The 16217-nt window shown below is 63.0% G+C and overlaps 1 protein-coding gene across 1 annotated transcript; it reads left to right on the forward strand.

Annotated features, from left to right (window-relative positions):
- Nucleotides 1–1844: 1844 nt before the first annotated feature.
- Nucleotides 1845–13445, forward strand: SYNGR3 (synaptogyrin 3). The gene is made up of 4 exons (XM_062588194.1): nucleotides 1845–1955; nucleotides 7785–8025; nucleotides 12469–12611; nucleotides 12981–13445. Exons 1-4 carry the CDS (start codon nucleotides 1857–1859, stop codon nucleotides 13188–13190), a joined length of 693 nt encoding a protein of 230 aa, XP_062444178.1. The 5' UTR covers nucleotides 1845–1856; the 3' UTR covers nucleotides 13191–13445.
- The last annotated feature ends 2772 nt before the right edge of the window (nucleotides 13446–16217 follow it).

The raw sequence follows: 16217 nt of genomic DNA on the forward strand, positions 1-16217 counted from the left end.
CCTGTAATTGAGAAAAACTGGATAGCATCGTCACGAGCTGTGACAGTTAAGTCCTGGTTCCCGCTGCCAGGAAGAAGAGCCGGGCGGGCTGCGAAGGGCCAAAGGGAGCTGGGCGCCGCGGCCCCGAGCAGGGGGCTCCTCTGCTCTGTTCGGGCACCTTGCGCACAGGGCCTTAGCGAGCGCCCTGCGCCCGCGGCAGCCGCGCCGTTTGCAGGCTGGGGAAGCCGAGGCGCGCAGCCGGCGCGCGCGGTTCCCGAGGTGGCGCGGAGAGCCGGCGGCGGGGGCACGGAGCCCCGCGCGGGGCTGGCCGGCGGCCTGCTCCGCGCCGGCGGCGCAGGCGTATCCCCTCTCCGCGACTTTTCCTGCAGTGCCTGTCCTGGGCAGAGGGGTGACGTCAGGGTTGTCATGGCATCGGTATCTACGGAACCGGCATCGCCATCCCGGCGGTGCGAACCTGGCTCACGCGGCCGGGATGAGCCTCCGGCCTCGGAGGAACCTCCCTCTGCAATAAGTGAGGGTTTCCCTCCGTAGGGTTGCTCTCCGTTCCCTGCTCCCTGCTGCCCCCGGGGTGGGAGCGGGCGCTGCGGGGCGCTTCCCACTTCGCTGCCTACCGGAGCACGGGTGCGCGTGGGTTTCTCTCGCCCCAGCGTGCCGGGCTGAGCCTCCCCCTCTGCCCCACGGAGCGGGTTGCTCTCAACCAGAGGCCCCAGCCACGGCAGCGGCTGAGAACCTTTCATCACACCGCAGAGCTCATGGCAGGGAGCGCACTTCGCTCCACCGAGCCCAGCCAGCAGCTCTTGCCCGGGCTGCTGCCGTACTCTGGCTCCGTGCCGCTGGCGGGAGGCATCGAGCAGGGCCAGGCCAGGGCCAGAGGTGTCGTGGAGGAGCGCCACGGGAGCCAGGCCGGGCTCCAGGGACGTCTTGTGGCCGAGGGGCCTGCGGGAGCAGAGGAGAGGACCTGGCCTGGCGTGGCTCCTGCCTGTGCCCGCAGGCAGTGGGGGAACGGGGGCAGCAAGGGCTGCTCTGCGGCAGGCAGGACGTGCTGTTGCAGCACCGGCAGGATGGGCAGCACCAGGCTGCTCGTGGCGCCTCCCGGTTCACCTGCGTCCCCTGCACCCCCAGCCCCAGCGTGTGCCTCCTTGCAGCAGCACAGGTCCCTGCCGCGGCACGCCTTACCCTTGCCGTGGCACAGAAACCCGGGCTGCAGCACGGTGACCGCTGCAATAGCATGGTGACACTGGCTGCAGTGTGGTGACCACTGCAATAGCGCAGTCGTCCTTGCAATAGCACGGTGACTCTGGCTGCAGCACGATGACCCCTGCAATAGCACGGTGGCCCGTGCAATCACCCAGTGGCCCTCACAATAGCCCAACGACCCTGGATGCAGCACGGTGACCCCTGCAATAGCACAGTGGCTCTTGCACTTGCACGGTGACCCTGGCTGCAGCACAGTGACCGTTGCAGTCACGCAGTGCCCCTGGCCACAGCACCGTGACTTTTGCAATAAAATGGTCACCCCGGGCACAGCACGGTGCCCCTGGCTGCAGCGCGGCGGTCACAGCTGGAGCCGTGCTGTCCCTGGCTGCAGCACGGTGGCCTCGGCCATAGCACACTGACCCGGGCAACGGCACGGTGACCCCGGCGGCAGCGGGCGCTGGCGGCCGCGCGGCGCCGCGAGCGTCCCCCCCCCCCTCCACCCCCCCTCCCGGGCGCGTGGTTCCTCCCGCCGCCCGGCACGCGGCGCTGCGGACGAGCCCACGCGGGAGGAGCGCGGGGGTGGGCGGGGAGCGCGCGGCCGGCGGCTGCTCGGAGCGGCGCGGCGCGGAGCGGCGCGGAGCGGGCGGCGGCGGCGGAAGATGGAAGGAGCCTCCTTCGGAGCGGGCCGGGCGGGCGGCGCCGTGGACCCCGTGGATTTCCTCAAGCAGCCGCAGACCATCCTCCGGGTGACGGCCTGGGTAAGGGGAGCGGCCCGTCCGCCGGGACCCGCCGCCGCGGGCTGGGGCAGCGGCGCCCGGGCGCTGCTCGGTGCTCCTGCGATGTGCAGTGCCGTGCAGCGCCCGCGCAGCGCCCGTGCAGTGCCCGTGCAGTGCCCATGCAAGGTGCAGCGCCCGTGCAAGGTGCAGCGCCCGTGCAAGCTGCAGCAGCACGCGTGCAGCGCCCGTGCAGTGTGCAGTGCCCGCGCAGCGCCCGTGCAGTGCCCATGCAAGGTGCAGCGCCCATGCAAGGTGCAGCGCCCGTGCAGCGCCCGTGCAGCGCCCGTGCAAGGTGCAGCGCCCGGACACTGCCCGGTGCTCGTGCAGCGCCCACGCAGGGTGCGTGCAAGGTGCAGCGCGTGTGCAGGGTGCAGCGCTCATGCCACGAGCAGTGCCCGTGCCAGGGGCAGTGCCTTTGCAGCTGTGCGCTGCCGGTGCAGCAGGGCGCGGGTGGTGGCCAGGCGTGCGGCACAGGGCTGGCCGTGATCCGGCTGGGCTGGCTTCCATGGGCGTTGGCAGGGATTTTCCTCGGGAAGGGGGCAAGGTGCGGCGGGTGGATGTTGTCTCTGCCCTTTTCTCATTTTGTCCCTGCTGCTTGAGTGAAGGGCAAGGGGAACGGGGTGTAAATCCGGAGGGAGAGGACATTTTGCTTCCTCGTTTTGCTCCGTGCGTGCCTCTGTGTGTGAGTGAGAGAGAAGAAATCCTAGCGCCAGCCCTGCCCAGAGCCCCCCCGTCATTCTCGGAGGACGTCGTCTTCTCTGGCCGTTCCCCACTGCCCGGGCTCCCGCCGCGTAGCCGGGAGCAGGCGATGGGCTCCGCGGAGCAGCCGCGCAGGGAAGGCTGCGCTGGGTGACGCTCCGCGAACGCGCAGCACGGAGCCCCGCGCGGCAGCGCCCGCGGGAGCCGTGGGGCCGGGCTCCACGCCGCCCCGCCAGCATGTGCCTGCCAAACCCCACGAGCCCCTCGCCGGCGTGCGTGGCCCTGGGAGGCTCCGCCGCGCCCGAGCCGAGCCCCCAGCCCCAAACCCCCCCCCCCGCCAGTGCCCTGCAGCAGCGCCGAGCCCGGCTGCCGCTCGGAGGCGTGATGAGAGCGTGCGGCCTCGGCCGCGGCACCCGTGCCGAGGCTCGATGCCGCGCGGCGCCGCGTGGGAGCACGTGCTTGTCTTTGCACACGAGCAATTCCAGCTGCCATCACACGCTCGATGTTAAACCACCCGCTTAAGTGTTTGGCTGGATCGGAGCCAGTTTGCTTTGAGAAAAAGCCCCTGAAGCCATTACTGGAGGAAGACGGAGGCCAGTTATGGATCTGGAACACCAAAGCGCGGGGTGGATTAGATGTTTTGCACCGGGCTCACGTGGTGCCTGGCCGCGTCTTTCCCTAGGAGCATTATCTCCGTCCAAAAACCTCGGCCTAGATCCATCTGGACCTTCCTCGCGCGGCAATGGCGAGCAGTTGGCGGTGGTGGTGGTTTGGGGCACGGTCAGATAAATTGCTGACCTGCAGACGGTGAGTTAGGCTGCTTATTAAAACAAATCCGCCACCGCAGGCCCACAGGGTTCCCCGTCCGCACCCCGCGAGGCAGGACTGGAGACAGCTGGGAAACCGGAGCAGGGTCGGGAATATAGAGCTAAACCAGAAATCCCAGTTTAGAAAATATTCTTGCATGTGTCTGCTGTCTGGCTCGTTCGGTAGGGAAGTCACCGGCTTGGTGGTTTGGAATTTGCAGGGGATCTGTGAACACCAAGCTCCTAACACTGCAGAAATGCAGCGGCTCGGCCCGGGTGCGCAGGAACTGGCCCGTTCGCTTGCAGGCGTCCGCGATGTGTGCGGCGTTAGAGCCGCACAGAAGGGCTGCGGCGCCCACAGCCGGACCGAAAGCTGCCGAGCTTTCATTTTTTTATTATTATTATTTTATTTTTTTTTGCAGATTTCAGTGAACTTTGGGTCCGGCTGGTGCTGAGACGCCTCTCCCAGGTCTTCTCCCGCTGGGGACTGATCTGTGCCGGGCCCCTTCTCGCTGGCGGTGCCGCTCGCGGTGCTCGGCCAGGCTGCAGCTCCCGAGCGGCGCTTTGCACCGGCTGGGTCGCTCCGTTGTTCCCGAGGCACAGAGGAGCCTTCCCGGGAAAGCCTGGCAGCGCGGAGGGGACAGCGGCTTCCCCTCCGCACCCACCGCCTTGCGTACTCTTTTAGAAGACCCTCGGCTGAGGCTTTTTCTCATGGTTTCCCTTCCTAGCCTGTACTGTTGCAGGTTTTGTGCCGTGTTTAACCCGCGCAGTGGGACCAGACCTCGGAGGCTTAGCGGTGCCGCGGAGCCCGGAGCCGCGCGGGACGCGCCGCGCCGCGCCGCCGGGGCAGAGGGAGCCGTGGCCGCAGCTCGGAAACCCCCAGGCTAAGTTTTGGTAAAAGGAGATTCCTGTTTCGGCCTTCGCTAAAAACCTTTCGGTGACGTGTATGGTAATTCTGAGTATCTGAAGAAAAAATAAAACCGCTCCTGGAACGAGCTGTAAAATCAAAAAGCTGGAAAGAACCATTTAGCAGTTCCTCATTCGCCTCTTCCCCCTCCGTCCGATGCAGTCTGTCAGATGAAGATGTGCTCGCTCTTGTGGTTTCCCTTTTGAACGTTTTTTTTTGCACAGCCAAACAAACTTTACACCCACGAAGGATGAATCGACAGTTCCCTTCTCTGCAACGGCCGCCGCCAGCCGTACTTTTTAGTGGCCACGCGGCTTTCAAAGGGGCGTTATTCATTTAATGCATATTTAGGTTTGACTTTTAAAAGCAGCTCTGGAAAACCGCCTCTTACAGTAAATGTTTTCAGTCAATTCCTCTGAACATCAGTATTCCCCTGACATTTCCACTTTTGCCACGGGAGCCCGCATGCGTACGACCTGCTGTGATGCAGATGTGAGAGTGGAAATACCTGGAGATGGAAAATGCAGAAGCGCCTTGCAGGGACGGAAAGCGCGGGAGCGGCGGCGGCGGCGCCCGGCCCCGGCCCCGGCCCCGGCGGCACGGTGGGGCTCCCCCTGCCCCGCCGCCGGCCTCCCCTTTCCGGCACCTCGGAGGCGCGTTTCAGCAGCCGGCGCCGCTCCGTTGCGCGGCTTTCGCAGCTGGGCAGCTCTGCCGGCACCCGGCACGGCGGCGGCTGCCTTATCCTGCACGGTGCCTTTTTCTCTTGTTTCTTCAAGTGAAGTGAATTTGCAGCCCATCAGCATCGAGAGCTTTTTCTACGCCGTAATTTAGCTCGTCACGATCGGTACGTTGGGTTTTCGTTGCAATAGTCTCCGCTTCTAGGAGTGAAACCTTCGTCGGGAGACTCTGGGCTACAGCAGCCCGCGAGAGGCGCAGCACCAAGCGGCCGTCCCTATAGGGAAGCTGCAGTCCCTATAGGGAAGCTGCAGTCTGTATAGGGAAGCTGCAGTCCGTATAGGAAAGCTGCAGTCCCTATAGGGAAGCTGCAGTCTGTATAGCAAAGCTGCAGTCCCTATAGGAAAGCTGCAGTCCATACAGGAAAGCTGCAGTCCCTGTAGGGAAGCTGCAGTCCATATAGCGATGCTGCAGTCCCTATAGGGAAGCTGCAGTCTGTATAGCAAAGCTGCAGTCCCTATAGGGAAGCTGCAGTCCGTATAGCAAAGCTACAATCCCTAAAGGAAAACCACAGTCCGTATAGCGCTGCTGCAATCCCTATAGCGGAGCTGCAGTCCCTATAGGGAAGCTGCAGGCCCTATAGGGAAGCTGCAGGCCCTGCAGCGAACGGCGCGCGCTGGGGCCCGCGGAGCCCCCTCGCCGCAGCCCGAAGCGCCGTGCTCGCCCGGCGTCCCGGCGCTTGGCCCGCCCGGCTGCCGTCTCCATTCTGCCCTTTCCACGGGCTGAAAATAAAAGGGCCGAAGTTAAACTGCCGGCGTTGCGCGGCGGCTCTCCCTGCCTTATTTGCTCTTGGTTTCCCGCCGGAGTTTATCTCCCCGGCTCCTTCGCGCGAAAAGGGAGGCGGGACGGGAAAACGCCAGCGCCCGGCTGCCGGCCGGAGACCCTGAGCCGGGAGCGGGTCCCCGCGGAAGCCCCGGCGAGGGGGGACGTTCCCGGGGCGGCCGCGGCGAGGGCAAAGCTGCTGCCTCGTCCCCTGAGTTCTTCTGGCTGGGAAATGGAGGAGGACGCCAGGGCTCGAGCCGGTTTGCGAGGCAGACGCGGGGCCGGGAGCCGGGCGGCGAGCGGCGCGGGGCCGCCGGCTCCTCCTGCCCTGCGGGGCTCTGGGCGCCTGCAACGAGCCGAAATGCTCGGTCACGGCAGGAAATCGGATCTGAGAGTTTTCCAGTCTGCGATGAAGCAGTTACAGACCTGAGCAAATGTGGTTTGTAGAGGTATTTGGAAAAAATAACTTGTTTTTCATGAGGTTTTTGAAAAACAGTGTGAGTTTTGTTTACCCCACTGTTCTTGGAAAGTCCTCTTTTAACCTATAGCTGGAGAAACAACCCTAAATCTATTCCCATTAAAATGTTTTATCAGCACTTTTTTTAAAAAGAAAATCTGTAAAATTTCAATCACAAGGGAAAAAAAAAATCATGGCAAGATGTGTTTGCACTGAAAAGCATGTTTTGACAGGAGTATTTCAGCCAGCTCTGATGTTTTGAGTGCATCTTTCAGATGTGGGCACTTGAGGTTTTCTTTCTATTTTGGCCTCCGGAGAAGAGACTGCGGGTGTCCTGCCAGCATCCCGCGCCCGGGGACGGCGGTGCAGGAGCAGGCGCAGCGGGATGTCCCCGTCCCCGTCCCTGTCCCTGTCCCCATCCCCATCCCGCCGGCATCCTGTGCCCGGGGATGGCGGTGCAGGAGCAGGCGCAGCGGGATGTCCCCGTCCCTGTCCCTGTCCCTGTCCCCGTCCCCATCCCGCCGGCATCCCGCGCCCGGGGACGGCGGTGCAGGAGCAGGCGCAGCGGGATGTCCCCATCCCCTGCCAGCTCCCCGTGGCCATTGAAAGCATGAGGAAGAAGTCCAGGCTGCTCCTCCTGGAAGGACTAAGCAAAACTGTGATCTGAGAAGCTAAAAGTGCAAATTCAGTGGCCCAACAGGGAAAAAATCCCGGGGACTCAGAGGTTCTCAATTATTCATGTTTTCCAGAATCACATTATTTCTTCCAGGGCCTGTTTTATAAATGCTGCTGCTATTTCTGATGGTAAATAACAATTTTGCATTATTTATGAACAGATTTTTACAATTGCTGATATTACAGCTGCTGTCAAAACACTGGGAAAATTATTACTACTATGCGTTGCTGTTCGTGGGGTGCAGCGCCGCACTGCCGCTCTTCGCCCGGCGCCGCTCGCGTCGGCTCCGGAGAGCAGCAAGCGCGAGCGCGGGACTGGTGCTGCGTTGGGAGATGAGGGAGCACTTGGGGAGGAAGGCTCGATTATCCCCGTGGGAAGTCAGTGGGAATATGCATCCTTCGTGCGCGTTCGGAGGAGACCAGCGGCTGCACCTGGATTTTGCTCGGCCTGACAGCAGGGAGCGGCGCCGGGGCAGGGCTCTGCGGAGATCTGCCTGGGCTATTTATTCTTTCCCTCCGCAGCCTGTCTGGAGAATAACACCTCCTAAAACGTGCTGCCAGCCAAGGCCCTGGAAAGCAAATAGGTTCACTGCGATGAAAGACCCAGGTGCCGTCCACCAGCCCGTTATTTGAAGCCAGTGCAGGGATCTGTCTAGCGAACGCCGTGTTGCCATGGAGTCAAACACCGGCGTGAACCCAATTTTGTTACTGTTGGAAAACAGAGTTAAATGTAAACAGCTGCAAGTTGTGCTTTCTCCTTCCTCCTGCAGATCTTCTCCATCGTGGTGTTTGGCTCCATCGTGAACGAATGCTACGTGAACAAGGACAGCCAGGACCCCGAGCTCCTCTGCATCTTCAACCAGAATGAGAGCGCCTGCAGCTACGGCATCGCCGTTGGCATTATTGCCTTCTTTGGCTGCATCTTCTTCTTCGTTGTGGACCTCTACTTCCAGCAGATCAGCAGCGTGAAGGACCGCAAACGGACCGTCCTGCTGGACCTCGGCTTTTCAGGTACGTCCTTGCGGTGCCTCGCTTGCGAAGGAGGCGGCTGGCTCCGCGGGGAGCGCGGGGCCTTGGCTCTGCCCCACGCTTGTCTGCTGCTTCTGCCGCCGGGGGTGTTTGTCGAGGTGGGATCCGGGAGGCCACCGGGGAGGTGCCCCGTGGTGCCCGCGTCTGGGAAGCCAGGCGGGGCGCCTTGCCCTCCCCGAGCTCTTGTTTCCGGCTCAAACAAACTGCGAGACGAAGCTGCTGTTCCGTGTGCTCTGTCGGGGTCGGTCTGCGCGTTGCGCGCGTGTCTTTGCCCAAAGCGGCTCGGCGCCGTCGGCGGCACCGTCGGCAGCCCCGCGGCCCGGCGCGGGTCGGGCTCGGGCGCGTGAACGCGGACGAGCGGGACGCCTCGAGCCGGGAGAGGCCATCCTCACCGCGGCTGCTCTGGGAGCTCTCTGGCTCCGTTTGCAGCCGATGCTCTCGATTTCCAGGCTCTCGTGTTTGCAGAGTCTGAAGGTGATTTATCCGGCACAAGCATAGCTGACGGCTCTCCGGTCCCAGGTGAAAACATCCGTCATCGCCTCCCTGTTGCTAAAGATGTTCTGTCCTCCCTGGAAAGCTTATTTCGAGCTCCTTGTTAGATGATGTTTACAGCCCCCTCCGTCAGGCTAGGTGCCTGCAGCCCTTTCATTGAGGGGGAAATGGAGCATCCCCATCCATGTGCCAGCTGGCTCGAGGGGTCTCGGTGTGTGGCTGCGATCCTCCCCTGCCTCTCACCCCGCAATAGCTGTTCTCTCCCCTGCGAGGCACGTGCAAAACGTTGCCCTGCTCAGTCTCTGCCTTGTTTCTCCTTTCGCGCCGTCGCGCTTGGCACGTGCTTTCCCGGACTTCAGCAGCGTGCCGAGGACGCCGGGTTTCCGCCCCGCCGAGCGGCGGTCGCGCAGCCCCCGCGCGCTCGTCCGCGCGGGCGACTTCGCCGCCCCCGACGGCCGCCCCGGTCCTCTGGGGTCCCTGGGGTCCGAGGAGGGACTTCCCGCTGCGCGGCTCCTGCTAGCATCCGGCAAGCCACTTCCTCGCCGCGAGAGCGAGCCGCCCACGTGCAGGTCGTGCGGGTCCGGGGGGGACGTGGGCTGGCGCCGCCGCTGCCCCCGCTCCCGCCGCGCGCCGGCGTCCCGCTCCGTGCAGCCCGGAGCCGTCGCCCTTGGTGTCGGTGGCCAGAGCTGCGCGTGCTCCGCGGACGTGTCACCAAGGCCTTGATAAAGATTTACTGCTCCTCTCCCCTTTCTGTGCTCATTAATGAAAAGAGAAAAACCTCTTTTTTTTTGCTGCAAAGAGCAGTCTCCCATAACTGCCCTGCAGCCCGGCCGTTCCTGGTTTACCCTAACGCTCCTCCCTGTTAGCAGCAGTTCCGTACCTGTTCCTGGACAGTCCCGTCTTTCCCGCTTGCCCAGCCATTTCCCGCACAGCACCGTGCCAAATGCCGGGCTGAAGTCTAGCTAGAGGGACGTGACGCTGCTGCAAACAGGAGCGTTGTCGGGGGCCCCCGTAGCGAAGTCCGCAGTCACCGTGAGCTAAACATAGCTAAACCCACCTCCACCTACTTCTGTATTTTTGCATTCTCTTCCGCAGCCTGAACCCGCCGAGCGTCGGCTGCGGGTCGCTGCCGGCGGATGGAGGAATCGGCCGGGTGGGTCCGTCCGGCCGTCCCAACTGCGCTGGTGCCGGGGCCCCCTCCCGCCCAGCCCGCTCGGGGGCTCGGCCACGGCACGAGCCCCTCGCTGCACGCGAATCGGCGCGCGCAGAAGCACCCTCCGGCCGCCTGGGCGAGCGATGGGGTCATTTTACGGGGAGAAAAGATGTCAGGGCTGGTTTGCGCCCAGTTTAGCTTACTCTGTTCTTACTTCTGTGCCTTCACTTTTCTAAAATTATGGCTGTCCCGAGCCGTTTTTACACCCCCGTTGCCATTGCCTGCACGCCCACTCGCACGTAAATGTCAGGCAGTTGGTTGCTTTCGGAACGAGAGCCGATACAAACAGCTCTCGCAGCAGAGACGACGTGCGGGATCTTGTTGGCACGTGAGGGCTCTGCGTTGCGGGGAGGGCGCCGGGGCTGCCGGGGGGCAAAAACTCCCACAGGGGTTTGCATTCCTTAACTGCCGCCGCGCTGATCCCTGGGGACTGCGGGGGGGGGGGGGGGACTCCCGCGCTGGCCCCTTCCTTTTTCCTTCCCTGCCAGCGACGGTTTTCTTGGTTTCCTGCTGCTTGCTTGTGCACGCACTCTCCGCATCGGAGCTGGTTCTGGTGTAAAAGCTGAAGATGCACCTGGGAAGTGACAGGGCGAGGAGCACGCTGGGGTAAGGGGAAGCAGTGAAAATGGAGCAGCGCGGAGACGGGCGCGATGGCGATGCTGCGCCCCGGCCCCGGCCGTGCCGAGAGCAGCGGCGTGCCCGACCGCTCCAGGCTTTTCCTGCGGACCGGCTGCTCCCGCGGTGCCGAGGCACGAGCAGGAGCGGCGCGGCCGCGGCGCTCTGCAACGCGGCGGGTGCAACTTTCGCTTCCATCTGCTCTTCCAGCTGCTCCCGTCGACGTGCGCGTGTTTGGAACCAGGCTGTAATTAGGGCTGTAACGTAGCTTTCCTGGTGTTTGTACTCTGCTGTCGGCAGATCCTAAAACTGTAATTATTTGCTGGTCCTTCCTGGTGCTCCCCTTCTCCCCGGCGTGCTGGAGGGTGCAAACCCGCTGCCGAGCGCACCGCCGCCTGCCTGCGGCCCCCGCTCAAGACTGGCACAGGCCGCCGCGCCGGCCAGCGTCAGCTCTACCCCCTTCCTCGAGCTTTAAACGTCATGGGAAGCAGCTAGCGCTTCCAAGCGATCCGCTCGCGTTTAACCCTGTAAATGCACGCGTGGCTCGGTGGGGGCACCGCTGACCCGAGGAGGTGCTTGGCCCCTTGGCGGGACGTTGCCCGTGCGGTTGCTGCATGGAGCAGAGCCCGGCTACAAGGGCGGCCTTGTTGCCTGAGCAGGCGCAGGGTAGCTGTAATCTGGGAATATGATTCACGCTGCTGGGTGCAAAGTCTCATCTCAAAGGAACGCTAACAGAAGTTGAACATGATCGTGGATGAAAGCGAGGGCTGGTGCAGAAACAAAAATAGTTCTTCGTGGAGCTCCGCGCGCAGCCTGGGCTCGTGCACCGGCGTGTGTCGGGCCTCCAGACCTCCCGCAGCGCCTGCCTGCTCGTGCTGGACGCCCTCTCCACGCCTCGTCCCGTCTCGTCCACGCACAGATACCTCTGTTCACCCTTCCCAGCGCAATGGGGAGAATCTTTGCTCTCTCAAGGGCTCCAGGCAGAGCTGTCGTGACGTGGAATGGAAATTGTAGCTGGTCTCTGCATCAGGAAACCTCAGGGAAGTGCAGGAGGGCAGTAGCGGAAGCGATACCATCGAGGCGTTCCTGGCTGAAGAAGCTGGTGGTTTCAGACCCGGACGATTAGCCCGAGGAGGGGCAGTGTCTCCACTATCTCCGCGCTGCAGAGGAAGTCAGTAACTGCTGTCCCCGGCAGCCAGCGCGCGTTCGGAGCTGCGGGCGATGTCATGGCAGCTCTTGAAAAGCCGTGGAGGACACGGTCGGCAGGTGGAGCTTTGTGCTGCTGCCTGGTGGTGGTGGTGCCCGTGCCCGTGCCCGTGCCCGTGCCGCAGCTCTTGTGCGCCGTCACGCAGGACCAGCCGCTGGTGAGGGCCCCTTGCAACGCGCCCGGGGAGCCCGTCTGCCCCTGAAGGTGACCTTCCCCCGGAGGTCTGGATTAAAGCTCCACACAAGCACGTCATCCCGAGCAGAACTGGAAATACACGCAGAGATTTGGGGCCGTCTTGGTAGCAGGCGTTGGTAGCGTCGGCTCCGGCTTGGGCAGCTCCTGGCCCCGGCGCGGTGCGCGGCTGCGCCTCGCTTCGTCCCTCCGTCCGGAGCTGATCGGCTTAGGGAGCTGCAGCCCCGTCCTGCTCAGCCAGCCCCGGCTCCGGCGAGCAGCGGTCGCCCGAGCGCGTCTGCTCGGTGCCCCGGCGAGGCGGCGGCAGGAGCGCCGCGCGCCCGCCGGCCGTGCCCGCGCCCCGGTTTGGGTCACTCTCAGCCCGTCTGCGTCCGTGTGCAGTTACTACTTGCAGCTTTAGAGCCCCCCCCGGGCGCCCCATGGATGGGGCAAGGCACGGTGTGGCGCGGAAGAGCTGTAAAGCCGCCTCCTGCCTCGTGCCTCGCGGTGCAGCCTGGTGCTGCCCTCGCTGGTGGAGGCGTCTCGCCTGGGTGAGGGCTGCTGCATCCAGGCCAAAGTTTCCGAGCGCCCCGGGGCGTGCGGCGGTAAAGGCCCTCGTAGATGGCCACGCTGGGAACGGACGTGGTCGCGCCTTGATGCCGGTCTGAAATCCTGCAGGACGGAGACGGGGGCAAGGACGGCGCTAAGCAGCTCTGTTCTCTTCCAGGTTTCTTGTCCTTCCTGTGGTTTGTAGCTTTCTGCTTTCTCGCGAACCAGTGGCAACGGACAACGATGAGCAAAGGGGTTCAACAGGGAGCAGACGCCGCTCGGGCAGCGATCGCCTTCTCCTTCTTCTCCATCATCACCTGGGTGAGTTCAGCTTCTGGCCGTGCAGAGGGCCCTACGCTGCGTGGGGACCTGCCGGTCCTTATCCCGGGTCCCGCGATGGTCCCCAGGTGCGGGGCGCTCGAGGGCCCGCGGCCGGAGCGCGGAGGGAGGGGGCAGGACGCGGGCCGGGTGCTCCGCTACCTCTGCGGAGCTGCGCCCCGGGGCGGGGGGGCCGGGAACGACGGCACGTCGGGCTGGGACCCCAACCACCCTCGCAGCCGGGGCGGTCGGGGAGCGCCGGGCCGGGCGGTCCCGGCAGCGGGGTCCTCGCCGGTTTAACCGCTCCCCGCTCCGTCGGCAGGCACGGAAATCGCGGCTGATCCCGCTAACCCTCCTCCGTCCCCGTCGCAGGTCGCCCTGGCGGCGAAGGCGCTGCAGAGGTACCGCCTGGGCACGGACATGTCGCTCTTCGCCACGGAGCAGTTCGCGGGCGACGCCGGCGCGGCGTACCCCGGCTACCCCGCCGGCAGCGGCGTCGAGAGCGCGGAGACCTACCAGAGCCCCCCCTTCACCGAGACCCTAGACGCCAACCCGAAAGGCTACCAAGTGCCGGCGTACTGAGGGACGGCGGGCGGCCGCCGGGGCCGGGCGGCTCGTGCCTGGCTGCGGTGCGGTCGGTACCGTTCCCCCGCCGTGGCGAGTCAGCGCTGGGTTCCCTCCCGTTAGCTAGTTGTGCGGTGAACTCTGTACAGTGGTCTTGGTTCTTGTCTCCCCCGTCCCAGGGGTTTTGATTAAAGCAGTGTTCCCTCTAAGCCGCAAGGGAGGCGGGTCGCTCCCGCCGGCCGCCCGCCCGCCCGCTCCTTCCCGGCGGCTCCCGCCCGCGCGGAGCCCGCTTTGCCCGGCGGCGCCGGCGCTCCGACTCCGACTCGCCTCCGCGCCGCAGCGCGGCGCCGGCGGAGCCTGCGGAGCGGCCGGGGTTTGGCGGGCGCCCTGCGGCAGCGCCCGCTTTGCTCGGCGGCCGGCGCCGCCTCCGCCCTCCCCGGGTCCGAAGGTGCGGGCGTCCCTGTGGCTCCAATTTCAAGGCAATTAGGAAGCAATACACGACTTGTGTTTTTATATGGGGAGCGTATGAATACACCCTCTGTCGTAAACTGCAGCCAAAAAAAAAAAAAAAAAAAGAAAAAGAAACCTCAGGTGTGAATCCGTGTTTCACGCTGCAGCCTCTAGAAATACAGACGCCAAACGGGAGAGCTGGAAAGACTTGCTAGGCCACCGAAGTCCATCGTGTGGGTGCTAAGCAAAGCGTGGCCGCGGCCCGTGCTCGCAAATAACGTGAGAGCGGAGTGCAAAAAGCGTGCCCGTGCGAGAGGCTGAGTTTGGGGTTCAGCTGCAGGATCGCTGCCTCGTTAAACACAAACACGTGAAAATCCAGTAGATATTTGTCCGCAACTTGGCTGCTTTCCCGGTGTATCTGGCTGCGCGGCGGCAGCGATTTGAGCTACCGTTAGTGAGGCCTGAGCAAAAGAGCTGAACCGTGGATTCCCAGCCCCGGCGGGAGGCCGAGGCCGAAGGCCCCCCTCACCTGCCTCCCCGGCTGCTGGCCGCTACCCACCTTTTGCGGTGCCAGTTTACAGCCGTAGTCTCATTGGCAAAAGTTGCGGGAAACTTCTGATGCCTTCTGACCTCGTGACAAGCAATAGTTCAATAACTGCCCTAGCTCTTCTGGTAGCAAAAGAACAAAAATCCGAGAGTTTTTGTCACCGTTAGCACAGCTCATTTTTTTCTGCTGCTAAATTGCAAGCGAAGGCATTACTTTCTGAGCAGCAAACCTCATCGTGAGCAGTCATTGCCAGTGACAAACCGCGTTGCTTGAATCCCGCACCGTCGGGGCGGATTGAAACGCGCTGTTACGGCCGACGCCGGACTCACCGGCTCCGACCCCTCCGTGCTCGCCCGCCGGCGCGCGGGTCTCTCCGCGCAGCCTTTCCGCCCTCGGCGCCGGGGGTTTCCCGGCGGCGCCGGCCCGGGGGGCTGCGCGGCCGCGGCCGCGCTCCATCCCGGCGCCCGCTGCTGCGAGGGCGCGCGGAGGGGACGGCCGCAGCGGGCCGGGCCACGGGGAACATCGCGCGAAGTAGACCAGGGACATCGAAACCCTAGCACAGCACGAGCCTAAATTACGTGACCGTTGCGATTTTCTACAGTCAGTCTTGCTGGAAAAAAAACAAAAGAAAAAAAAGGCGGAAGATGTAACACAGGGTACAGTAGAACTGTAGCAATATTTTCCTTAGAGGGAACACTGAAATTTTAGCAGCACAAATGGTACTTGTGTTTATATTTTAGCAAAATTATAATCAATTTAAATGTTTAAATTGATTGTACGTGAGATAATGTTTGTTCAGTACATTGTATTTTTTCTAACTATATAACTGTTCCAGAGTTTCCTTGTAATCGTAAAGAACAAAAGTTCTGCCTGACTGCGAGAAGCGTCCTGATCACTGGTGTACATGTGTTGAATATTATAACAGCTGAACGTAAGCGCCCGACGCCTGCATCGCATTTCTTTTCTTCGCACCCCCTCGCAGCCTGCGTTCGAGGAGCCAGAGGGGGTTTCCGCGGGTTTCTTCCTGCGGAAGCGCAGCGAAACGCGGCCGCGCGCTGCCGGCGGGCGGGAGCCAGCGGCAGCCCGGGAGCGCCCGCGGCTCGGCTCGGCGCGGCACGGCTCGGCTCGGCTCGAGGGCGGCACCTCGCCGCGGCGCGGAGAGGCGGGTGCCGGGAAGCGCCGGCCGCGCGCCGCCAGGAGCCCGCCCGGGCCCTCGGGCAGCCCGGCTCGGGGCGCGCGCCGGGCGCCTTCCCCGGGCAGCAGCAGCGGGGAACGAGGTGCAGCTGCCTCTTCAAGCCAGGACAGGACAGAACGTAATTCACACGGTATCGCAGCGCGTAAGACGCAACACGCCTTCGAAACGGCGTCCACCCACCTTAACACGCGCTCTGCCTCGTCGGCTACACCGGTGCCGGCGCCCGGCCCTGCCCCGCCGGTACCGCCACGTGCCCACCACCTGCACTAAATCCTGTTTCCAAGCTCTGTGCAGGACCCCGCGGTGTCTCCTTGAGCAGTTTTAAGTGTTTATTAACCGTCGTAGCACATCCTACGTAGCAGTGATTTGTCAGACAGACTAGTGTATACAGGTCTGGATTGTAATTAAATATAACCTCATGGGCTTATGGTTAGAGAATTACTAGATCCATCAGTGTAATAACTGTAGTATATTAGCTGGGGTTCGAGTATTCTTACATCATCCTTCATACCTCCTTCACGTCACTTTTCCTCATCGTAAATTCACTGCGGTACAACAGACACTAGCTGCTTTTCTTGCAACTCTCCAGACCGCGTCTTAAGCGCGTGCCAGAATTTTGGTGTGATTTTGTGCCGTGCCAGCTGCTCCCCTCACGCTGTTCCTGCAAGCTGCTCCATGTATGCTGCACTCCCCTAGAGCTCCCCAGAAGCCCAGTAGCTAATTCAGGCTTGCAGAGGGCAAGGTTATATTGCTCTGAGAATAGCGTGCCGAAAGCTTCTGCATAGTGTTAGCACTGAATTTGGGTGTAAAGAATAAAATTAAAAGAAGAATACCATACCTTTCCTGGAGCTTC

The sequence above is a fragment of the Rhea pennata genome, chromosome 15, assembly GCF_028389875.1.
Source record: "Rhea pennata isolate bPtePen1 chromosome 15, bPtePen1.pri, whole genome shotgun sequence".
Taxonomy (NCBI): domain Eukaryota; kingdom Metazoa; phylum Chordata; class Aves; order Rheiformes; family Rheidae; genus Rhea; species Rhea pennata.